Here is a 27,395-nt window from a genome sequence, read left to right on the forward strand (position 1 = left end):
TTGTGGAAAAAAAAAAATTCAGCTTTTATTTACATTTGAACAAAACTTCAAGTCAGAATTTGTCAAGGGTATGAATAACTAACCATTTAACTTGAATAATATTTGATTAAAAAATTTTATCAAAACATCAGAAAATCATGAAAACGGCAAATATAGCCTCCGATACAGTTTGGTATCATGCCACAAATCTGTTAACATAAATAATAAAAAAAATTGCCTGTCAACATAGATTTCAAATTTTTTGTTAGCATGGTCAGAAGATGAAGTTGAGTGACAATCTAAAAACAAAAAACTAAAGGAAGTGGAAAGGATGTTTAGCTGACTATTGCATTGTCTTAATTGGTGGCTAAGTTGTTGCTTTGACCCAGGCGATAACTTTGCAAGGTTATTAGGCATTTGATTATTTGTTATATCAATATATTCTATTTGTTAGATTTTAAATTAATGGTTTAGAATGCTGGGAAAGGTGTCAAATTTATGTGGTGTGGTCAGTGTGCATTGGCAATAGGGCTGCACGATATTGGAAAAAATCTAATATTGCAATATGTTATTATTCAGCAATATATATATATATATATATATATATATATATATATATATATATATATATATATATATATAGCGATTATGGATACAATTTCACTAGATTACTTGAATAACTATTTGGAAAAAAAATAAACAATTGAAGATCTACAAGCATAGGTAAACTTAATAAAGAAAAATATTAAAACAAAATAAACATTTTATTGTTTTTTGTTGAGTCTAACTGTATTCAGCATACATTAATTCAATAATTAAAGGTGAAATAATATTGCATAGTCTTGTGTGAACAATTCAATAAAATAAATTGTAATTCATTTTTTCAAATGGTACAATTTCTTTTGTCTTTATGCTTTTAAAATTCTCATACAGTCATAGGCGTCAAAAACACTTGCGAAGTGATAAATTATAATCCAGATTCACCATTGCATAAACTCGCAATGTGACTATTGCGATTGATCACATTGTGATATCGATGCTGAAACAATATATTGTGCAGGCCTAATTGACAATAACAATTTTGGAAAGTTGATGTGATTATTTTTAACCAATGCACAATCTCAGATGTGGTTTGGCATCAGGCCAACACACAAAACAATACTGAATTTTGAAAAAAAAAAAAAAAAAAAAAAAAAAAAAAAATCCATCAATTTTTTTTCGCCATTGTCCTAAGATGATCAGAGGCAAACTTGGTGAAAATGGATTTTTCAAAGCAAATCAATATGACAGAAATATACTAAGGATTAGCATTTTTTTAAATTCCTTTATAACGTATGACCACAAGGTGGTGCAATGCTCCAAAACTGAATGCTTTCAGAACTTTGCATACCACATTTTGTAAAGATATCAATGAGGTCACACTTTATTTTAACGTACAATTCATGTTATTAAAAAAACATTAACTAAAATTGTAATTAGTTGCTTATTATTAGTTACGGCAGTAGTTGGGTTTGATTAAGGATGTAAGAATAAATCATTTTATAAGTGCTTATAAAAAGGTAATATCTTTATAAATCGCAGTTAATAAACCTCGCAAAAAAACAACATTTTGGGGCAAAATTCTAAATGTCTGATGAACAAAATTGGATACCATTTGTCTTTTTATGCCACTCTGTATGTAATAAGACGTAAATGATTTTAGAAATTTTGGAGGAAATTGTTAATATATCTAGGTAATTTCAGAGAGGCTAGCAATTGCAAGCTAGCTTTGACAGCCAAACATCCTGCCATGCATCCAAAACACATGAATGCACAAATCAGACCTGAGGGTCAAGTGACAAGACAAGAGAGTCAGATTATCTCATTCATCAGTGAGAGAATGCATACCCATATTTTATATTAAAAAACAACAACATAAACAACAACAACAACTATATATAAATAAAACGAGACTCATAGCTCTTTCATAATAGCATTCCACATGACTCACATTTATTTCTGCTCTCTGGCTTATACATGACTTGAAAAACCAGTTTTAGTTGAGGTGACTCAGGTGATGTCATTACAACATAACTGATTCACTCTGACTTTATTCAGATGACTTGTATATCTGGCTGTTCTCTTAAAACTTCCCATTAATTCATTAATAGATAAAAATCATTACCGTCTTCTGATGGCAGAATCCAATGTCCAGGGGATGTTTGTGGCTCCCAGTACCAGGATTCCTTCATTGTCATTGCCAACACCTAAAAAAATCCATATATCAGCATTAGATATTTTATAAAGTGAAATAACCTCTTAAATCTTACATTAGTCAAATTTTATGAACACATTTTTAAAAATGGGCAAGTTATATCAACATAATCAAGTGAGAAAAATTCTTTAATTCCAATATCAATATCCAGTTTAAAAAGCCTCTGGGAAAAAAAAAAAAAACTAAACAAAACTGCCAAGCAGGCCGGTTAAGGCAGCAAGATGGAGAAAGATTTAAATTATTTGTATTATTATTATTTTTTTTATTTTTTTTGGAAATATGCGCTCATATCATCACCATCATATCAATGCAGAAGTAATTGTTTATAAACAGTTTTTCAGAGATGGGAATTGAACAAGGATCTCTGCAACCACAGTTCTGCCTATGCTTCTCTTGCCCTGCCTGAAACTATCCAAAATAATTAGCATAAATTACACATATAACACTTTTGCAACAATTACAAATGATAATGCACTTTTGAATGCTTCTATACGAGTGAAAGAAAGCAGACAAGTGATCAAATGACTCATCTTACTACATGAATAATTATGCCCATATACACACACACACACACACACATATATATCTGTTTTGACATCATTTCAGATATTACGTTAGAGAATTATTCAAATACTAGCTCTAAAGTGACGTTGGTGAAACTAGTAATGGTTTCTGTGCTGACATCAGCTGCAGATGTGAATAAATGGCGAAAGTAGTTCCCCATACAAACAGATTTTTAGACTCTCCATGTTTGATATAATTTTTTTATATACACATTTATACAGTCGGACTTTTGTATAAATGCAATATCACATTCTTAACAGTCCAATATGGCTGGATATCATCACTGATGGGACACTAATGCCTACCATAAGTACTGATATACAGCCATATTGCACTGCTACTCATGTGAGCACCTCCCATATAATGCCACAAAGCACATGGTCAAATGCCTTCTTCAAGTCCATGAAACACATGTAGACTGGTTGGGCATATTCCCATGAACCTTTGACCTAGTCCAGTGTACCATGACACAGGAATTTACCATGACATAAAGGATTGAACGTCACTTAATCTGACCTGTCACGTTTAGAGTGGCGGTTCATGACATGGAGTGTATAATATATACGAGCAATATCACACGAGTAGCAGTGCAATATGGCTGTATATCGGCACTGGTGGGAGGCGTGCGTTGGCACGAGGCCGATATACAGCCATATCGCCCTGCTACGAGTGTGATATTGCGTTTATACAACAGTTTGACGGCATAATTGTGTATATAAAAACAAAATCAAACATGGAGAGTCTCAAAAACCCTTTTGTATGAGGAACTACTTTCTTCCGGATTCAAATTATAAGCTGACAGTTACACAGTTGAGCGTGCATCTTTTAAACTTGATATCTGTCGTGTCTGCTTTTTGCTGGCTGTATGTGGGCGGAGTAATACACAAAGGGTAGAGAGGCTGTAGGAGTTCTGATATTGCAGAATATTGCACGGCTATTATGGACCCCCTTTTTGCCTTCAGAACTGCCTTAATCCTTTGTGGCATAGATTAAACAAGGTTCTGGAAATAATACTCAGAGATTTTGGTCCATATTTACATGATAGCATCACCTAGTTGCTGCTGATTTGTCGACTGCACATCCATAATACAAATCTCCCATTCCACCACATCCCAAAGGTGTTCTATTGGATTGAGACCAGGGGCCTCATGTATCAACGCTGCGTACGCACAAAAACTTTGCGTACGCCAGGTTTCACGCTCAGAATCGCTCACGTTTGGATTTACTAACAATGAACTGAAAGTGGGAATGTGCGCAGGTTCACGGCAGCTTTCTGGCAGGCGTACGCACATTTTTTGTGCGTGTCTGTTTTATTTCCATTGGCGACTCCTAGAGGTAGTTGTGTTAAATTCCTCTCTACAAAGTGTCTGATCCTTGCAATGGCGTCTGTATGAGACGGGTTCATATAGTAGGTATGTAAGATTTCCATACCATACAGTTGACCAGCTAAACATTAAAGCACAATTTGCAGCGGTCGCCTGTTTTCCCAATGTATTTGAGCGATCTACTGCACGCACATTGCTATAAAGACACTATCTGAAGATGAATTTGCATGCGTGAATCAGAAACATTTCCATTCAATAAATGTGCAAATAAAATATGATGCACAAACTTATTGATGATTCCTACTTGTCTTTCTCTTGATAAATAGTGGGCAAAATCTGATATGTAGCGGGGAAAAAAAGAAAGAATTCATTAGACGCTGGATTCGAGCCGAGTTAATGCTCGAACATGTCAGTACATGATCACATGCTTCTTATGAGGTGCGCCACTGAGACTGCTAAAGGTACTGCAACATTTTTCAGTTATAAACCACACTATTTCTGTTTTAAATGCACTCAGTGCGATGTTAAGACCCAACTGTGTTAACCGTATCAGCTAAACTCTCCCACTCTATTTTTTTCTTTTGTTGTTAATTCCGGAGAACAAACTTGCAAATAACACCGCTTTTCTCCGGTCTACCTCCGAAAGCAGCACCTCCAATTCACATTCTGTTCAAAGTTTCTCTTTTTGCTTGATTTTGCCGTTGCTTTTTCGTTGGGTTTTGCCATTAGCATAGTCATTAGCATATTCATACGGGGAGGAGGCAGGGAGGGGTTTTGTGCTCGTGCATGTTGCGCTCAGTTTCATGTTCATTCAGATGTACAAAAGAATATGCGTGAGATTCGGCGTACGCAGTGTTTCATACATCTGAATTTTTTTCTGCGTACGCACATTTACAGCTTTGTGCGTACGCAATGTTTTAGTAAGATTTCCACGCAAGTCTTCTTACATGAGGCCCCAGATGACTGTGGAAGCCATTTAAGAAAAGTAATCTCATCTTTATGTTCAAAAAACTAGTCTGAGATGATTCACACTTTATGACATGGCACGTTATCCTGCTGTAAGTAGCCATCAGACTACGACTGTGGTGTTGACACAATGCTCAATTGTTACTAATGGGCCCAAAGTGTGGCAAAAAAATCCGACACACCATTATACCACCACCACCAGCCTGAACCATTGATACATGGCAGGATGGATCCATGCTTTCATGTTGTTAATGCCAAATTCTGACCCTACCATCCAAATGTCACTGCAGAAATTGAGACTCATCACACCAGGCAATGTTTTTCTAAACTTCTTTTGTCCAGTTTTGGTGAGCCTTGCAAACTGTAGCCTCAGTTACCTGTTCTTAGCTGACAGGAGTGGCACTTGGTGTGGTCTTTTCGGTTGTAACGAGTGATTATTTGTTGCCTTTCTAACAGCTCAAACCATATATATATAAAAATAGATCCCAAATGGATAGATAGATATTGAAATAAACTTGCCTTGCATTTGAACCAGAAACTCTGTCTTAATTCTGCGTGCTGCCTCACTTTCATTCTCACTTCTGGAGCCACAAAGTGAATCGATCTCATCAATGAAGATAATAGAGGGCTTGTGCTCTCGAGCCAATGTGAACAAGCTCTTCACCAGCCTAAGGGAGATAGAAAAAGATCTGTTTAAACACTGCATGTCACCAAGATAAGAGCATGGTACCTATTTTTATTATCATCATTGTACTGTATGCCATATACTTTGTGATTAAACTGAATTGCTAATTTTGTTATGTTATGACATGTTATGATTTATTATGATGTTGGAACATTTCAACTTTATAATACAGTGCTGTTTTTCAGCAAAAGCATGTAAATTTTGTCCCTTGCTTTACATGCTAAAACAGGTAACTGTACCCAGCACCATTTCTAATAAGACTCACTTTTCGCTCTCTCCCAGCCATTTAGATACCAGGTCTGAGGACGAAATAGAGAAGAATGTGGAATTGTTGGCTTCTGTTGCTACTGCTTTGGCCAGGTAAGATTTGCCTGTTCCAGGAGGCCCAAAGAGAAGAATACCCCGCCATGGAGTTCTTTTACCTAAGACAGAAACAAATTGCATTTTAGTGGTCTTTGCTTTAAATGCAAGTCCCTCCTAAAGGGGATCAGTACTGTTGCAGTTTAGTATAAAACCACAGCTAATAATCATCCCTTTAAAAATATGGTTTACATTTCAAAACAATGAACTTAACTTTACGAAAGTTTTTCTAGGCAATATAAAGTTACTAGAGGGCGATGCAGTGGCGCAGTAGGTAGTGCTGTCGCCTCACAGCAAGGTCACTGGGTCGAACTTCGGCTCAGTTGGCGTTTCTGTGTGGAGTTTGCATGTTCTCCCTGCTTTCGCGTGGGTTTCCTCCGGGTGCTCCGGTTTCCCCACAGTCCAAAGACATTTGGTATGTGGTATGCGGAGGTAAATTGGGTAGGCTAAATTGTCAGTAGTGTATGAGTGTATGAAGTGTGTGTGTGTGTGTATGTGTGTGTATGTTTCCCAGAGATGGGTTGCGACTGGAAGGGCATCCTCTAAGTAAAAACGTGCTGGATAAGTTGGTGGTTCATTCCGCTGTGGCTTCCCCGGATTAATAAAGGGACTAAGCCGACAAGAAAATGAATGAATAAAGTCACTAGCCTGTGAAGAGATGTGGGAATTTGATTGGCAGAATGACAGCTTCTTTCAAAGCCTCTTTGGCCCCCTCCAAACCAGCCACGTCATTCCATTTAATGTTTGGCTTCTCCATTACAATAGCTCCTGTATAGGAGAAAATGGATTTGAATTCAGCAGAGATTTAAAGGTATCACGCATAAGAAATGTAAAAACTGTAACAAAAAAGGTAGTTTTACTTGATATTTAGTCATTCATTTATTGCATCAATAACAAACCTGAGAGCTGATTCTGAAATTTCTTTTTCTCTGGGTCTTCTTCTCCATCACTTTCATTCCTAGAGTTAAAAAATGTAAATTTGTATATAACACACACACACACAAGAAATAAAAGTCATGTAAAACTTATGATTTATAATTTTGTAAAATATGTCGCTATATATAATGTAAGGCTTCATCTAAAATTTAAGACAGACTAGCAGCATAGCATGTTTGTTGTCCTATAGCTTTTTTTCACCCTCTTCAGGTGTTAAAGTCTCTACAAATTTACCAATATGGCTTTGCATAATCATGATAACCCACAATAGAAGTTACATATATGTAAAACTAGCCAGATTAGATGCTGTTTTAAGCTGCTAATATTTGTGATTTAATTTACAGAAAATAAGTTTAGATTTCTTGTATTTAGTAAACCAGTTATTAACCAACAGCACCCACCCTTTGTCATTAGACTGGGACTCCTTTACTGGTTTCGCTGGAGCCTTCTCTTTCTTCTTCAAGTATTCCTTCAGTTTCTCAGCCCGGTCTAAATATTCAGCACATTTGGCACGAATGCTTTGTTTGGCCTTATCACCCTGTGCTTCATCTTGAAGAAAAAAACAGAGAGTTAAAGTATTAAGATCACTGAAATCCTTTACTCTTTGATGAATTCTGCTTAGCATACTAAATTCAACTTTTTTCAACTCTTCAGCAATATATATCTGGGTCAAAATGTTTTCTTAGCACCAAAACAACTAGTGTAATGGTGCTTTTTTTTCTAAAATGTGTCTTGTAATATTCCTTTTTCTGTTTGATCATGATTTACAGAAGAAAACCACAAAATCATGTTAGCCATATTTAGATCAACATTAATTTTATGGCATATTAAGAGACTTGTAATATGGATCACTTTTTAAAAGGATCACATTACAAGTTTACTCAAATGCAAGCAAGAAGGTTTTAATCATTTAAACGGTAATAAAGTTTGGTATGATCATTACTTGATTCACTTCAAGATGTCTTGTCTTAAACTCAAACATTATGACTGATTAGAGCTTTGATAAATGATGTGATAATAAATAAATATATTAATAATAAATTTAGGATGGTCCATTTTAAAAACAATAATAATTCATTAGCATAAATATGAACAAATCAACTTCTTCAACATACTTACATTTGACAACATGCAGAAAATACTGAACAGCATGCTGGTATAGACGCAGAGCCTCCTCATAGTTTTCAGCCTTATCCTCCTGAGATGCCTTATTGGCCAGATCTATAGCTTTCTAGAGGTAAACATCACAGATATATTTCAGAATGGATTTGAGAAAAAAATACATTAAAGATATTGACCAACAAACTGTCATAACATGGGTGGTATTGAGCATTTTAGTCATGATTACATGAAATAACAACGTTTGACCATTACACACATATCCTTCAAAGCTATAATGCCTTCAGCAGAATAAGGCCAAGAACTAAATTTGGAACAGGTTTTGTATTCATAAGCACAAGACAACAAATCTAAAGCTAATGTTAAACCGCAGGCATAAACGCCATCGTTAGGTAATTTCATCTTAACTTGCTAAAGTCATTTTCTTATAAACCTTTAAAACGCAGTTTAAAATATAAGCGAACACCACACTTAATAACGTTATGCCTAGGTATGCTAGTATATTTAGGCTATTACAGAAAACAAAATGGTGAAGGCAACACATTGGCAAGTAAGTTAGTTCCCCGCATCAAATACAAATTATTACTTTCAAATGTTTGATTAAATAGGACAAAAACGTTCATTTATCTTAATCAAATCAACGGTTTGACGTTCTTTGTTTGTCAACTTACCTGTAAGTTGTTGTTGGCAGCCATAGGGGCTGAAAAAAATAAAAAACGAACTACGTGTTTCGGAAATATAAAGACTGCGTTATGCTGTCAAATAATAACAAACGCTCTCTACAAACAAACTACAACAACTGTAAAGTTTTGATCCGTTTTGCTACCTATATTTTTGAGATCGCTGAGTGTAAGATGAAAAACAATACTTCCGTATTGAAACGTCGAATGTCACTTCCGTCTCCACGCTCACGTGTTCTAAAAATGTCATGCGTCATTCGTGTGATAAACACCCATTTGGCGCGCCCTAAAACTTTTTGCATTGGCTTTTTAAATGTAATGCCACAGGCACAGGAACAATAGATATTACATAGTCATGGCACCTTAACATTAGCTGCCAGAAAGAAAAGAGAGGTAAAGAAAATAAAAGAAAGAGATTTACATAAACATGTTTTGGTAAATATATATAGGCTGTTACAGTTGAAGTCAGAATTATCAGCCCCCCTGTTTATTTTTTCCTGTAATTTCTGTTAAACGGAGAGATTTTTTAAAAACATAATAGTTTTAATAACTAATTTGTAATAACTGATTCATTTTTATCTTTGCCATGATGACAGAAAATAATATTTTACTAGATATTTTTCAAGACACTTCTATACAGCTTAAAGGGACATTAAAAGGCTTAACTATAGATTAATTAGGTTAACCAGGCAGGTTAAGGTAATTTGGCAAGTTTTTGTATAATGATGGTTTGTTTTGTAGACTATCGAGAAAAAAAATGCTTAAAAGGGCTAAAATTGTGACCTTAAAATGGCTTTTAAAACATTTAAAACTGCTTTTGTTCTAGCCAAAATAAAACAAATAAGACTTCCTCCAGAAGAAAAAATATCATCAGACATACTGTGAAAATATTCTTGCTCTGTTAAACATCTTTTGGAAAATATTAAAAAAAAAAAAATAAATAAAATAAATCAAAGGGGGCTAATAATTCTTACTTCAACTATATATATATATATATGTATATATATATATATATATATATATATATATATATATATATATATATATATATATATATATATGTGTGTGTGTGTGTGTGTATTAAAAATATATATATATATATATATATATATATATATATATATATATATATATATATATTTATTTTTTTTTTTTTTTTTTTAACTATGCAAAGTTCGACAAGAGTACAAATATAAACAGAAAAGGTATAAACCCTATAGCAACAAAATATAGAGAACAGAGCACAACAAAAAAAGAGAAACAAAAATAATTCCTGGGATAATATTAATTATAATAGTTTATTATAATAGTAATTTTAAATCTATCTCAAAGCATGATCACAGTGATGTTTAAAAGGTCAGATAGAATACAGTCAGATGGATATTATAGAAAAGAGACAATACTATTCACGTAGTCTTATTGATTTTAAAGCTTTTACATTGCTGAATGTAGAGATTGTATCCAAATAATATTTGACAATATTTGAACAAAAAAATAAGAAACAGACTTTACAGACAAAAAAAAAAAAAACTTTTACTTTATTAACACAATTAAAAAAAAACATTATTGTATAACAAAGAAAGATTATCTAAAAGAGAGTCACATAAATGAACAGAATTCTTTCCAAAAAAATGTAATATGGGCAAATTCCAAAAAAAAAAAGATGATTGACAATTTCATTTAAATAAACAAAGATATAGTTATATTTATACAACAGTTCTGTCTGTTTCTCGAATCTGATTGCCTGATAGCTGTTGCAATGTTCCCATAATAACTGCACTTGTACAGCCTCCTCACCCCTGTGTATTACTTCGCCCAAATAGAGTGACAGCAAATGAATGAATTCACAACAGTTTGACAAATATTCCAGTTGTTGGACAACATTATGTACTTTTGAGGCTTTTCAGGCAACAATGTAAAGTCAAGTTGACCTCTCTCTTTTGTATGTTATAGTGCTGTATTTATACCATAGTAATTTATGTGTATTGAGTGTTAGATGGGATTCACATATCAGGGATGTATGTATTTTTTGTTTGTATAACCCTGAGTTACTTTTTGGTTAGCCATCTGTTTGTTCCTAATGAGCCTCCTGTTTTCATTCCTGCAGACTAGTTCAGTAAAAAGAAAGAATAAATGCCCACATGTTTAGAGTTTTTCCTTATCTCACACACAACAGTAATCAGTAAGTAGTAAGTAGCAGTAAGTAGTTTCTCATACAAAGTAATTTTTAGACTCTCTGTGTTTGATTTTCTTTTTTATATACACGATTATGCTGTCGAACTGTTGTATAAAAGCAATATAGCAGTGCGGTATGGCTGTATATAGTCACTGGTGGCATGCCTCCTATATATATTAGGGATGTGATAAGATCTCGGCTCTAAATCACGACGAGATTTTTCGTCGAGGTGAAAAGTTGTCTCGTGAGTTGAGATGTTAGATTGAACTAAAGATTGGAGGCAGGATTGTATTTGAACTGCACGTCAAGTGCTTTGCACACACCTGGCAATGGCAACCGGGTTTTACCGGAGTTTAAGGGTTGCTTGTGTTGCTGCTACACAAATTAACCGGTTCGTAACCATGCAACGGAATAGATATGATTAAAGTCATAATTTTTGTAAACAAAAATAGAAATAAAATTTGTGAAATATTCCTATTTTAGTCTGATTATTGAAGTGCAGTAAAGACATTGACAGTAATCATCATAATTAAACTATTACCGTCATGTAAGACCCATTCATTCATTTTCTTTTCGGCTTGTCCCTTTATTAATCTGTGGTTGCCACAGCGGAATGAACTGCCAACTTATCCAGCATATGTTTTACGCAGCGCATGCCCTTCCAGCTGCAACCCATCTCTGGGAAACATCCATACACACTCATACACTACACATAATTTAGCCTACACTACAGACAATGAATGAATGAATGGCAGCTTAAAGACACCTCTCACATGGAGAATGAAGTCACAAGAATTGCTTAGTTTTTAATTTTTCAGGCTTTAACAGAGTGTAAACATTAAACAAATCTGAACTTTATTTTCATTTTATATTGGATTCAAGTCAGGTGATTGGCTGGGCAATTCTACAGCTTGATTTTTTTTCTCTGAAACCATTTGTGAGTTTCCTTGACTTTGTTTTTCCTTGACTCAGTTTCGGCCCTTGTTTTGACACGGGAGGCGTGTCCAAACGCCAGGTAACCACTATATAGTGAGCACGCTAGCTTTAGTTGGCAGGAGAAGCACTTTACCATCGAGACCAGCAGCCTGTAAGTACATTTAAGACTTGTTTCAGTTGTTGTGTATGGTTAGAGGGCTTGTTTTCAGCTGTTTGTTTAAAGTTGTAGGACATTTAAACTTGCTTTCAGTTGTGTATAATACTAGAAGTGTTTAGCCACTGTTTCCTTGGTTACTATAAAAGCTTGTGTAGCGAACGCAGACGGTTTCGCGTCGTCCGCCTCAGTTTCGGCCCTTGTTTTGACTCGGGGGGGCCTCTGGAATTGTCAATCAGCTCTTAACAAGGCAGATTTTATTACCTCCATAGCTACATATTCTGACTATAATCTCATGGCTCTAACTGAGACCTGGTTGAGGCCGGAGGACACTGCTACACATGCTACTCTTTCTGCTAATTTCTCTTTTTCCCACACTCCTCGTCAGACAGGGAGAGGGGGTGGGACTGAACTACTAATTTCCAAAGAATTGAAATTTACTCTGATACCGTCCCTGCCAACAATCAGCTCCTTTGAATTTCATGCAGTCACCATTATCCACCCCTTCTACATAAATGTGGTTGTCATCTACCGCCCACCAGGTAAATTAGGTCACTTCTTAGATGAACTGGATGTTCTTCTCTCATCTTTTTCTAATTTTGACACTCCCTTGTTGGTGCTAGGTTACTTCAACATTTACGTTGAGAAACCGCAAACTGCAGACTTTCAGACTCTGCTTGCCTCTTTTGACCTAAAAAGAGCACCTACTTCTGCTACCCACAAATCAGGTAATCAGCTAAACCTTATTTACACATGACACTGCTTCGCTGATCAAACAATAGTAACTCCACTACAAATATCCGATCATTTCCTTCTGTCTCTCAACATCCACATTACTCCTGAGCTGCCACACACTCCAACACTGGTAACCTTTCGCAGAAACCTACGATCTCTCTCAACCTATAGACTATCCACCATTGTTTCAGACTCTCTTCCTCCATCTTGCAAACTCTCTGCACTTGATTCGAACAGTGCCACTGATACACTCTGCTCCACACTAGCATCATGTCTAGACCGATTATGTCCTCTTGCATCCAGGCCAGCCTGTGCCAGTCCTCCTGCACCCTGGCTCTCGGATGCTCTCCGTGAGCATCGCTCAAAACTTCGGGCTGCAGAGAGAATTTGGCGGAAAACTAAAAATCCTGCACAGCTCTTAACATACCAAACTCTTCTGTCCTCTTTCTCAGCTGAGGTTACTTCTGCAAAGCAGACATATTACCGTCTGAAAATCAACAATGCCACTAATCCTCGCCTACTTTTTAAAACATTTTCCACCCTCCTCGATCCTCCTCCTCCACCCGCATCCTCCACACTTACTACTGATGACTTTGCTACATTCTTTTGCACCAAAACTGCAAAAATCAGTGCTCAATTTGCTGCACCTACAACAAACACGCAAGATACACCACCAACACCACACACACTCACCTCTTTTTCTCAGCTCTCTGAGTCTGAGGTGTCCAAACTCGTGCTATCTAGCCATGCAACCACCTGTCCACTCGATCCCATTCCCTCTCATCTCTTGCAAGCCATCTCTCCTGCAGTCATACCAACACTGACTCACATAATTAACACATCTCTTGACTCTGGTTTATTCCCCACTTCATTTAAGCAGGTTAGGGTAACCCCACTGCTAAAGAAACCCAACCTGGACCATATGCTACTTGAAAACTACAGACCAGTATCCCTGCTTCCATTCATGGCCAAGATTCTGGAGAAAGTAGTGTTCAATCAAGTCCTGAACTTTCTTACTCAAAACAATCTAATGGACAACAAGCAATCCGGCTTTAAGAAAGGCCACTCAACTGAGACTGCCCTGCTCTCGGTCGTGGAGGATCTCAGACTGGCTAAAGCAGACTCTAAATCATCAGTCCTCATTTTGCTGAACTTGTCAGCTGCTTTTGACACTGTCACCCACCAGATCCTGCTATCTACGATCGAGTCACTGGGCGTTGCGGGCACTGTTATACAATGGTTTAGATCTAACCTCTCTGACAGGTCATTCAGGGTGTCTTGGAGGGGAGAGGTGTCCAACCTACAGCATCTAAACACTGGGGTACCTCAAGGCTCTGTTCTTGGGCCACTTCTCTTCTCCATCTACACATCATCTCTAGGACCAGTCATCCAGAGACATGGATTCTCCTACCACTGCTATGCTGATGATACCCAGCTATACCTCTCTTTTCATCCTGATGATCCCTCGGTTCCAGCTCGCATCTCAGCCTGCCTGTTGGATATTTCACACTGGATGAAAGATCATCATCTTCAGCTGAACCTCGCAAAAACGGAAATGCTTGTAGTTTCTGCCAACTCGACTCTACACCATAACTTTTCAATCCAGATGAATGGGGCAACCATTACTGCATCCAAAATGGTGAAAAGCCTTGGAGTAACGATTGATGACCAACTAAACTTCTCTGACCACATTTCTAGAACTGCTCGATCATGCAGATTCGCACTCTATAACATCAGAAAGATCCGACCCTTCTTATCTGAACATGCAGCTCAACTCCTTGTTCAAGCTCTTGTTCTCTCCAAACTGGATTACTGCAACTCTCTACTAGCTGGGCTTCCAGCTAACTCTATCAAGCCTCTTCAATGGCTCCAGAACGCAGCAGCACGAGTGGTCTTCAATGAACCTAAACGAGCACATGTCACTCCGCTGCTAGTCCGTTTGCACTGGCTGCCAGTTGTTGCTCACATCAAATTCAAAGCTCTGATGTTTGCCTACAAAGTGACTTCTGGCCTTGCTCCTTCTTATCTGCTCTCACTTCTGCAGATCTTAGTGCCCTCCAGAAACTTGCGTTCTGTGAATGAACGTCGCCTCGTGGTTCCATCCCAAAGAGGGAAGAAATCACTTTCGCGAACGCTCACGCTCAATCTACCCAGTTGGTGGAATGAACTCTCCAACTGCATCAGAACAGCAGAGTCACTCGCTATTTTCAAGAAACGACTAAAACTCAACTATTTAGTCTCCACTTCACTTCCTAATCTGCAATTGCCTCTCTGAATATCACACTAACTGTACCCAAAAAAAAATACTAATACTACTAATACTTCCCTTCTTAGACTTTACAGACCTGAAACTTGCCTACAGCACTTATTTATTGTTGCTCTTAGTTGTGTAAATTGCTTCCTTGTCCTCATTTGTAAGTCGCTTTGGATAAAAGCATCTGGTAAATGACTAAATGTAAAAATGTAAATGTAAATGTTTTGGATCATTGTCTTGCTGAAATGTCCACCTTGGTTTCATCTTCATCATTCTGATAATATAGATGGTGGACTGAAGCAGCTAATATTAATTTACAATGACAAAGGGCAGAGGGTTGTTGAAGAACTACTGTGAGATTTCAGCTGCTGTCTGGGTTTTCACTGCCTTTCTCACCTCCCCTTCTTCACACACACGTGTCATGCTCACTAGCGATTTGAGGACTGCAGAGATCACTGGTGAACTACAATTCAGTCATGAACTACAAATCCCTTCATTCCACTACACATACACCAGGTTACACTTCCACTGATTAAACACACAGCTGCATCCTGTCACTAATAATTGTTTGGACTATTTATACACCCTGCACCCATTTGTTGTTACTGTAATGACTGTCTGTTACCACCAGATGGCACTGTAGTTTACTATGAACTCCAAGGGCGAACTACATTTGCTAAAGAACTACAAGTCCATACGTAACACGCGCACACACCCGGTATTACTTACACTGATTTGCTATTCACAGCTGTCTCCGTTTCCTGTCTATTTCCTGGACTATTTATACACCCATTCAGCCATTGTTTGTCAGTTTGTCGTTCGTCCTTGTTGGTATGTTGTTCCATGAAGTATTTTGTATTCTGCCATAGTCTTGAGTCTTGTTCTAGTTTATCTGTCATAGTTCCTTGTTTTGTTTGTTTCTTGTTATTTTTTTATTTTGATTTTTGGGTATTTTTAGTTTTTCTATTACCGCACGTTACCATTAAATGCACTTGGATCCTAACTTTTTGTATCCGTCTTTTCAGTATATTGTTACAGAACAACTCAGTCAACATGGATACAGCAGATGAAGAAATTGTCAAACTTTGTCAAGGTAATCGCTCTATCGAGCATTATGTGAAGGAGTTTTTGCGGTTGGCTTCGAGATGCAGCAACAGCAATCTGTGTTTGATGATATTTTATCAAGGAGGACTCTCAGACCCAGTTCGCTCTAACACACCAGCATTTGAGAAGGACTGGAGTTTATATTTATACATGGAGTTTGCACTTTTGTTGTCGGGCTCTACCTTCTCAGTCTCATATGTAGAGGAGGAAAACCCCCAGGAGAAAGGGTTGAGAGGTGAACGGTAGGAATTTTTGGTTGCAGGACCTGCTGTTCAATCCATGAGCAAGAGGAGGAGAGCCTAACTTAAGCTCCGTGCCTGTCCCCGATGGTCAAATTCACGATCAGTTTTTTTTCTGAGCCAATCGAAAGGCTGCTAGAATTATGTGACTCCCCAGTGTCACCGGAGCTGCCACTTGAGTCCCACGAAAAGCTTTCAGAGCCGTGTGACTTCCCAGTGCTGCCGGAGCAGTCGTCTGAGGCTCATGAAAAGTTTTTAGAATCGTGTTACTCTCCAGTGCCACCAGAACTTTTACTTGAGTCCTATGAAAAGCTGTCAGAGCCGTGTGATTTCCCTGTGCTGTCGGAGCAGTTGTCTGAGTCCCACGAAAGGCCGGAGCCACCACTTGAATACCATGAAAAGCTGCCAGAGTCGTGTGACACCCCAGTGCCACCAGAGCCACTACCTGAGTCCCAGGAAAGGCCAGAGATGCCACTTGAGTCCCACAAAAGGCCAGACTTGCCACCTGAGTCCCACAAACGGCCAGAGCTGCCACCTGAGTTACATGAACGGTGGCCAGAGCCTTGTGATTTTCCAGAGCTGCCAACTGAGTCCCAAGAAAGGCAAGAGCTGCCACCTGAATCCCACGAAAGGCCAGAGCTGCCACCTGAGTCGCATGAATGGCTGCCAGAGCCGTGTTACTGCCCAGTGCTGCCTGAGCAGTGTGACACCCCAGTGCCACCAGACCCACCACCCGAGTCCCACGAAAGGCCAGAGCCGCCACCCGAGTCCCACGAAGGGCCAGAGCTGCCACCTGAGTCCCACGAAAGGTCAGAGCTGCCACCTGAGTTCCAAGAAAGGCCAGAACTGCCACCTGAGTCCCATGAAAGGACGGAGTAACCACCTGAGTCCCACAAAAGGTCAGAACCGCCACCTGAGCTCCATGAATGGCTGCCAGAGCTGTGTGACTTCCCAGTGCTGTCAGAGCCACCACCTAAGTCCCACAAAAAGTCAGAGCCACCACTTGAGTTCCTTGAACAGCCTTGTGACCTCTCAGTGCTCCCAGAGCAATCTGATACCTCCAGGTCTTCTGACCCTAAGCCTTCTGAACCACTGGGGTTATCTGAACCGCCAGTGCCTCCTGATCCAGAGCCTCCTGACCCACTGGTGCTACCTAAACCGCCAGTGACTACTGATCCAGAGCCTACTGACTCATTGTGGTTGTTTGAACTGCCAGTGCCTCCTGACCCATTTGGGTTGTCTGGACCACCAGTCCCTCTTAATCCTAAGCCTCCTGACCCAATGTGGTTGTCTGAACTGCTAGTGCTTCCTGAACCAGAACCTCCTGACTCACTGGGGTTGTCTGAGCCACCACTACCTGCTAAACAAAGCCCTCTGCAGCTCCACGCTCCAGGCTCTCTGCAGCTCCATGCTTCAGGCCCTCTGCAGCTCCATGCTCCAGGGGCCTCATGTATCAACGCTGTGTACGCACAAAAACTTTGCGTATGCCAGGAATCACGCTCATGTTTGGATTTACTAATGATGAAATGAACGTGAGAATGTGCGTTGGTCCACGCCAACTTCATGCCTAGTGTATGTGCATTTCTTGTGTGTGTTCGTTTTATTTCCATTGGTGACTCCTAGAGGCAATTGTGTTAAATTGCACACTACAAAGTATCTTTTAGCCGTGCAATGACAGCTGTAAGGGATGGGATCATCCGCATGTCTAGCAGGTATATAAGGTTTCCATACCATACAGTTGACCAGCCAAACATTAAAGCGCAACTTGCAGAGATTGCCGTTTTTCCTGTAAGAATTGAAATATTACAAATATTTTTGATGTCTTTGACAATTCAAAACATGAGCTGAAAACAGGGCCAATGGACTCCACAACCCACCAGGGGGGAATGCCGGAAAAACCAGTTCCTGCTGCATTTGCATCTGAGTATGCTGAAACTCAGCTTCATCCCCCCAACTCACGCATATGGTCATTTCAATGTTCGAATGTTCTAGATTAACCAAACTGACTTTAACTATCATGTTTGATATCATTTGAAATGTCTCAGTGTGATTGGTACAATGGTCTCATTCTCTCAGAAACAGACATAATCAACACAATAAATATATAACTTCAGGCATCTTTTGAACCACTGTGAAGGGTGTGACTTTTTCCTTTTGTTATACACACACACCCCTTCCTTGAGGGAATTCTTGGATTATTTAAGGTAAGGTTTGAGAAAGACTCAGGGCGATTCTGCTTAACCAGATCAGCCCATAACATGGAGCCTGCTCCTAGTTATGTATATTTTTGAAGTCAGGTATGCATCTTTCATCTTGGATTTATCTTTGATAATTTGATGTTTTGTATTGATCATTTATGAATTGACTGATTGAATTGGCATAATACATTTACCTGACTAATAAATTGTAATGTTTGACCATATTTTGCTCACTCTGTAATTATTAATTCAAGTAGATTACGCTGTATCCTTATTTCCGCACGTCTTGCGTCAGGTCAGTAGACGGACTAAAATCCAATTGAGATGGAGCATTGGGCACATTAATTGTGTTTTAGGGATCCGGCTGACTCTTGATATTGATTCATGTGTACTTAGGTGGAAAGGGCGATAACTTCCGTCTAGGTCAACAAGGTGTTGCACGACTAACCTAGATTGGGTACCCGACCTTTGTTTGAAGGTAATATTATTCTAAATTAAGTTCATATGGGAAACCATGGGCTTGGTGAAAACCAAAGTTACTATAGAGTCCAGTTGTCGGGTACATTTATATTAATGCCCTAACCTCTAATTAGAAATGATGATTGTCTTAACTCAAAGGTGTACACCTAAGCGGGACTAACTAAAGTATTTTAGAACGAGCGCGCTGGTAGCGGCCATCTAAAGTATTAGTCAATTTACCTCTGTTTAATATTCAAGACTGACCAGAGTGTGACCGTGAGGGACGCCTTCGGCCGAGGCTATTTCTCTGAGCGACATGAGCACCCGAATGAACGGATGTAATAGTTACTAGTGAAGACCAAAGTTTCAAACATTTATCTAAATTACATATTGATATAATCTTCTTAATGTTTTATGATTGGAGTCAGATAAAACGAGGATAAATATATTAATATTCTAAACCACCTCATACTAAAATTGGAGTCAGATATGAGCTAAGTTTAATATAAATCAATATTGTGCACTGGAAAGACCGAACATGCAGTGAACCTTCATCCACCAGTGGACACCGTCATTGGACCAACTGGGTGGACCTTACATTCCCAATGTAATTGGAGCAATCGACTACAAGCACATTGCTATAAAGGCACTATCTGAACATGTATATGCAAACGTGAATCTGAAACATTTCCATTTTAGAACTGTGCAAAAAATATGTGATGCTCAAATGCACTTAACACAATACACACTTATTAACGAACCTACTTGTAATGAAGAGTAGGTAAATTTTGATATGTAGCGGGGGGAAAAAAGAAGAATGTGTTCATCAGACGCTGGATTCGAACAGGGTTCATGATTGATAGTGTCAAAACATGTTGCCATGCGCTTTATGAGCTACGCCACTCTTGCTGCTGATGTCCGCTCTCTTTAGTTTTGTTGTCTCTGTCAATCAAACAGGCGGGAATTACTATATTTGCCCTCAGCCTAAATAGACACTACAAAATTTTTCACCTTTACATCGGACTATTTCTTTTTTTAATTCACTCATAGTGTGATGTTCAGACCCCATTGTGTTAATTATGTAAGCTAAACTTTCCACACTCTATTTTTTCTTTTGTTATTAATTCTGGAGGACAAACTTGCAAAATTTTTCCAGTCTGCCTCCGACAGGAGCACCTCCAATTCACATTCTGTTCAAAGTTTCTCTTTTGCTTGCTTTTGCTATTGCTTTTTCATTTGGTTTTGCCACAGTAGTGTCAACTCCATGCTCCAGATCTGCCTGATTTCCATGCTCCAGGTCCTCCAGTTTAATGCTCCAAATCCGCCAGAGTTCCATGCTCCAGGTCTCTGCAGCTCCATGATCCAGATCTGCCTGATTTCCATGCTCCAAGTCCTCCGCAGCTCCATGCTCCAGATCAACCTGAGTTTCATGCTCTAGGTTCCCTGCAGATCCATGCTTCAGGGTTTCTGCAACTCCTGTTCCTGCTTCTTCACTGTGTTCTGTTACAGTTTTATTATAATTTCAAGTTTCAGACCCTCCATCCCTCCCCCTGTTCCGCCTCCGCTTCACCTCCATCTGGGATTGTCTTGTAGCATCTGGAACCCGCTCCTTAGAAGGGTGGTACTGTCATGATCACTAGAGATTTGAGGACTGCAGGGATCGCTGCAATCATGAACTACAAATCCTTCATTCCACTACACATACCAGGTTTCACTTCCACTGATTACACACACAGCTGAATCCTGTCACTAATGATTATTTGGACTATTTATACACCCTGCACCCGTTTGTTATTACTGAGACGTTTGTTTTTGTATGCTATGTTGTTCATGTGCTGTGTTCCTGTACCTTGCCTTAGTTTCTTGTTTTGTTTATTATTGTTCAATTGATAGTTTGATTTTTAGGTTAGGTTAGGTTAAACTTTATTTGTCCCCGAGAGAAAATTTGTCTTGGGCTAAAAAGGTGCTACAACATTGTCTAAACAGACAGTAAATATAAATAAAACAAAACAATTAAGAACAGACAGTTAAGAACATACATTATTTACAGAATAAGACCGTATATAAGTATAAATATATGAAACACAGAACCCAGTCAAGTGCTAGCGTACTACAGGAGCAGTGTTATTGGTAGAGTTCAACAGTTTTATTGAGGTAGGAACAAACGAAAGCTTCAGTCTATTAGTTTTACACATTGGCATTCTCAGTCTTTTTCCTGATGGTAACAGCTGATATTCACTGAAAGGGGGATGTTTAGAATCAGCGCTAATACGTATCACTCTTTTTATAGCCGCCTGTTTGTAAAGAGTCTTGATGGGCTCATTTTGTTTTATGCCTGTAATTTTCATGGCTGTTTTTTGCATATGAACCAATTTATTTTTCAACTGAACAGACAGGTTTTCATTTTAGACTCTGATTCCATAGCGAATAAGACTCTCAAACATAGCTCGATAAAAAACAAGCAAGATATGGCTACCCACCCCATACAATCTCAGCCTTCTTAAAAAATAAAGCCTCTGTTGTAGTTGTGTGCATAAACTCTCAATGTGTGTTCTCCAACAAAAAACACTGTCCATATAAAACCCCAGGTATTTGTAATATGTGACTTGCTGTATCACTGTGTCTTTAATGATCACAGGCCTGTGTTCAGAAACACTTCGTGGGTCAAGGACCATTTCTTGTGTCTTTTTTACATTTAACACAAGACAGTTCATATCACACCACTGAGTGAAATGATAGATTTCACTGTGGGAGGATGATAGGTCCATGTCTTTGTGTAAGAGACTTAAAATGTCAGTGTCACCAGCATATTTCATAATATAATTATTAAAATGTGTGCTCCTGCAATCATTCGTGTACAAGGCGAAAAGCACAGGCGATAAAACACAACCTTGTGGCACTCCTGTATTACTACAGTATATCTGACTTCAGAAAATGTCCTATTAACCCTTACTTGCTGAACTCTGTTACTTAAAAAAAGAGTAAAACCATTTAATTAAGAAAGTACTGACACCCATGTTATGCAACTTCTCTAAAAGTAGATGTGTCTGCACTGTATTAAATGCCAAACTAAAATCATAAATAAAATACCAGCATAAGCTTCAGTATTCTCAAGATGCTTGGACACAAGATGAACAATGCTAAGAGCGGCATCCTCTGTGCTCTTATTCTGCCTATAGGCAAACTGGCATGCGTCTAAGAGTGGCTCTACCTCTTTTTCCAGAACTGAGGTTACAAATTTCTCAAAACACTTCATAACATTGGAAGTTAGAGCAACAGGGCGGAGTTCGTTATTAGCTCTAGCACCAGGTTTTTTAGGAATTGGTGTTATATAAGACTTTTCCACAGAGCTGGTACATTGTTGGTATTTTAAGATTGCTGAAATAAAGGACACCATGCTACTGCAAGTTCTTCAGCACAGTTTTTTAACAAAAACACTGAACCCATCTGGCCCAGTAGCCTTATTGGTGCGCAAGCGTCTAAAAAAATGCTTTTCAACACTTGGGTCTACTTCTACCGAGGGGGTATCTTTAGTATCAGGTAATAATTGTAACATGCTATCACATTTTCCTAAATCATTTTGTGTCTCAAATCTCAGATAGAAGTCGTTTAATTCATTTGCTCTTTGTAAACTATCCAATGTTGTAATATGTTTCTTAGCAGGGTCCATATTAGTGACCAATTTCATTGTTTCACAAAGTTTCCTTGTGTTAGAAGTAGGGCTGGGTACTGTTCCAAAATTTTCGATACCGATACCCTGAATTCGATACCGGTTCCAAACGATACTTTTATTTTAAGAAATATATTTTAACAAGGTTAAATAATTCATAATCTCTGAGAAACTTTGGTTTTATTTTTTCAGGATGTTTGGGACACTTTTTACAGCAGGCTTATCTCTAAGACCAATAAACAAAGGAACAAACAAACAAAATGAACAAAGTGTAGTTAACACAATATATTAGTGCAAACAGTTTTTATAAAGTTCAAACAGTTTTAAGTCGATCAATTTTAAGTATTTGTGAGGCTTACTGCTGCTTGAAGGTTTAGTTCACCCAAATATTTTAATTCTGTCATTAATTATCTTTAAATGAAGATATTTTGGATTTAATCCAAGAGCTTTCTGATCCTCCCATAGATAAATCAATGAATAAAGTTATTTTCGTTTACTTTGCACACAGGAGTATTCTCGCAGCTTCATATAGTTATGATTGAACCACTTATATCACATGGACTCATTTTGACTGTTTTTGGTTCCTTTAACGGGCATTGAAAAATGCATATCCAGTAAATCTAATCTTTCTCCACAGTAGAAAAAGGCAACAAACCTTTAAAAATAAAATTGTAACAATCCTGTGGCATTCATCTTTCAGCAGGAGCAGAGACTATAACATTAATGTGAAGAAAACATTAAAGCTAAACTGTTAATGCAGCCAAGGATAAGGACATTTAAATAAGATACACAAACCCCGTTTACACTGTCAGGTCTTGATGCCCAATTCCGATTTGTTGCCTATATCAGATTTTTTTGCTTGTCCGTTTACATGTTCATTTAGGTTGTACTCACACTATCAGTGTGCCAGAGCGCAGTGCACTTGTGTGCAGGGCTTAAATGAACGTGTAAACGGACAAGCAAAAAAATCTGATATGGGCAACAAATCGGAATTGTGCAAAACGTGCCTAACCCCGAAACTGAAAGCGAGACGTGACTTTTAATGTGCTGTTTCATATAGATTTATTAACTGATTATTTTTTCGATACTCGATAGTATCGAGATGATTCGGTCGGTGCTTAAAAAGTATCGAACTCGATACCCAGCCCTAGTTAGAAGTATGAAAGCTATGTTCCATAGCTTGCCTGTGTTGTTCTTTTGCTTTTTTCAAATAATAATTTAACTCCTTCTGTGCCACTAACAATCCAGCCTTATCCCTATTTCTAAATGCCAGCTTTTTTTATTTATACACTCTTTAATGTCCTTTGTAATATAGGGCTTGTTGTTAGGATAAACCACAACATCCTTTTTTTTCACCACATTTTCCACACAGAAGGTAATATAATCACTTATTGTGTCAGTGGCCTCATCAAGCTCTAACTGGTGAAATATGGACCAATCTTTGCATGCAAAAAAAAGCCAGATTGCTTGTTGTCCATGAGGTTGTTTTGAGTAAGAAAGTTCAGGACTTGATTGAACACGACTTTCTCGAGAATCTTGGCCATGAATGGAAGCAGGGATACCGGTCTGTAGTTTTCAAGTTGCGTTTGATCCATGTTGGGTTTCTTTAGCAGTGGGGTTACCCTAGCCTGCTTAAATACAGTGGGGAATAAACAAAAGTCAAGAAATGTGTTAATTATGTCATTATGTGATCATCTTCAGCTTAACCTTGCGAAAACGTAAATGGTTGAAGTTTCTAGCAACCCGACTCTGTCAGGGTTCTGCCACTCTGGTCTTGTAAATTCTTGTTTCGGTGGCAGAGCTCGGACACTACCCATGTCTGGTCCTGTTTTTGTCTCTGTGTGCGCTCTGCATCCCTCAGACCTGTGCGCTCTTGTACTCGTGTTTGTGTTTTCGTCTGTCAGCAGCGTGGTGTTTCATTCCCAGCGTTTCAGTCTTGTTGGTTTCGGTTTCGGTTTTGGCGCTGGGATGAAGCATGCACGTTGCGTGTGTGAGCGCACGGTGAGTGTTTTCATTCATCATGTGCTCGTGTCTTGCGTCTGTTGTCAAAGCACATGGCTCTGTGTTTACATTGTGGTCACATGCTTTTGTCGTGTGCTTCAGTGTTGTGCTTGTCTTGTCATGAACATGCGGTTAATGAGTTCTCTCCAAGCGGCAACCTCCCACTCTCCCTCAGGAAGTAACTAAAACTGCAATTCATCCGAAATTTAGCTAGTCCTGGCCGCTCCTGGCTCCAAAACAGAGCAAATTTCAACTGAGCCCACTGTTAGAATGGCCAACTTTACAGCAGAAAAAAAGGGTGTTTACAGCCTGGTACAAAAAAAGATTTTGGTTAATACAGCTAATATCACCCTTCATGACAACTGTGAGGGGGGTGAATTTTTTTATAACTCATCCGTTTCCTTTATATTAAGTTATATTAAGTTTGCATAATTAAGGGAGTGGCCACTTGATTGACAGCTAGGTCTCGCTGGTCGCCGTCACGTCACCTCAGCTGAATCCTGCAGATTAGCCACTGAACTCGGCATATTTATCGTATTTCTGTGTTGTTTTATGTGGCTTTACACAGTCAACTGCCTTTTGGACTTGTTTCCTACAATTATTAGATGGCATGGCATGCTGAGGTCAGTTAATTGTGCTCACAAACCATTCACGTGGCCTCCGTTTCCCATGTGAGTAAAGTTATATACTTATATACCATCGCTATACATGTATTTGTTTTATTTAAGATCATTTATTGTTTATATTTATATTTAGAGCTGTAATGCACTCCAGAATCTGACGAATTGATTAGCTGTAGGCTCTAGAACAGTCATCTGAAGCGTTGTCATACAGTGTTATGCTGGATTTCATCAATAGTCTTACATTAACTAACACAGACTATATCTGAAGTAATTGGAAGTAATTTGCGTTTTCCTCCTGTTGAAAAACGTCATAAGAACAATGTTTAGTGGCTCAGTGTATTACAGCAGTGTTTTTAAAAGTTTAAACATTTTATTGATATAGTATACAACCAAGCACAAGTGGTCAGAACACAAACGAGTCACAGGTTATAAAGTATTAAGCGTTCTCCCAAAGTAAAGTGTGTCTGAACCAGGTCCAAGCTAAATGCCAGCAGGTGTCTGAATCTCCGCTCATTCTCCGCCTCTTTGCCCTTGTTTGGTATCCGGCCGTCGGTGTGATGACGCGCGAACAAAATGGCGACAGTTGGCCGTGCCTACTTGTGGCTTCTTTTGCGCTCTTTAGAAACCTATGGGTGACGTCACGGATACTACGTCCATATATTTTACAGTCTATGGTTCTCTCATTGGCTGCATGTTCTTGTCATGTTTTATGTGAGCGCATGGCTTGTGTTGTCGCTCTGTGTCATGCGCTCTCCCGTCTATTGTCTAGTCCCACCCTCCTTGTGAACTCATTATTAGTTTGTCATGTTCACCTGTGTGTCAATTTACTTTGCTTTATAACCCCCCTCATGTTTTCAGTCCTTGGCCAGTTCGTCGTTGATAGTTTCCTGTCCTGTTGTGTCCAGCCCTGTCTTGTCCTGCCAGTCCAGTCAAGTTTGTTTGTTCGTTAATTTGTTTTATTAGAGTTTTCCCCCTCGGGGTTGTTTGTTTTGCCTTTTTGTTTTTATTTTATTGTTAATAAACACCCATTATTTGCTGCACCTGAGTCCTCGCTCCTTTTCCCCACCACGACCGTGACAGACTCTACATCATAACTTTTCAATCCAGATGGATAGGGCAACCATTACTGCATCCAAAATGGTGGAAAGCCTTGGAGTAACGATTGATGACCAACTAAACTCTCATAACCACAAACTCTCTGACCACATTTCTAGAACTGCTCGATCTTGCAGATTCGCACTCTATAACATCAGAAAGGTCCGACCCTCCCTTTCTGAACATGCAGCTCAACTCCTTGTTCAAGCTCTTGTTCTCTCCAGACTATTGCAACTCTCTACTAGCCGAGCTTCCAGCTAACTCTATCAAACCTCTTCAGCTGCTTCAGAACGCAGCAGAACGAGTGGTCTTTAATGAACCTAATGAACGCTCCACCGCGAACTGTACTTTGCTTCTTACACTTTACATACATGAAACTTGCCTACAGCACCTATTCATTGTTGCTCTTATAGTTGTGTAAATTGCTTCCTTTCCCTCATTTGTAAGTCACTTTGGATAAAAGCAGCTGCTAAATGACTAAATGTAAATGTAATAAATCATTTGTAAATTTGAACAAAAAATCCCTATTAATGTCCTTTTTTACATTTGTGGGTCTCCCTGCTCACGTTTGCAGCTATGGTGTTGCTGTAGCAGACAGGAAAAATTTTCATACCCCTTCATTTGTAGTGTGGTCCTGAAAAGTGTTAGTTTGAAAGTCTGTATAGCACTGTGATAAAACACACACATGCAAATCATTCTTTCAGCGTGGCTCTCAAATCTGTGCAACAAACTAAACGTTATTTACAACTTTATTTCTTGTTATTCACAGCCTATGCAGGTTCGGTTCACTAACGTAGCTGTCATTGGCGTCTGCATGCACTCGCACACGTTCTCGGTTGCTCGAGGTCAGCTCATGTGTGATTTCGCGGCCGCAAATACATCA

At 38.7% G+C, this 27,395-nt stretch overlaps 1 protein-coding gene across 12 annotated transcripts in view; it reads right to left on the minus strand.

Moving 5' to 3' along the window:
- Positions 1-27,395, minus strand: part of vps4b (vacuolar protein sorting 4 homolog B) — an 81,700-nt gene that overhangs the window by 3,469 nt on the left and 50,836 nt on the right. For 8 of the 12 annotated variants that reach the window (XM_073913985.1, XM_073913983.1, XM_073913982.1 and 5 more), the window contains 7 exons: positions 8,189-8,300; positions 7,471-7,618; positions 7,033-7,091; positions 6,782-6,901; positions 6,039-6,195; positions 5,608-5,756; positions 2,144-2,225 (listed from right to left, as the gene is read on the minus strand). In XM_073913985.1, coding sequence (XP_073770086.1) covers positions 2,144-2,225; positions 5,608-5,756; positions 6,039-6,195; positions 6,782-6,901; positions 7,033-7,091; positions 7,471-7,618; positions 8,189-8,300 — 827 coding nt within the window. 12 annotated transcript variants of the gene reach the window in all.

The sequence above is a fragment of the Danio rerio genome, chromosome 2 (assembly GCF_049306965.1).
Source record: "Danio rerio strain Tuebingen ecotype United States chromosome 2, GRCz12tu, whole genome shotgun sequence".
NCBI classification, from domain to species: Eukaryota; Metazoa; Chordata; class Actinopteri; order Cypriniformes; family Danionidae; genus Danio; species Danio rerio.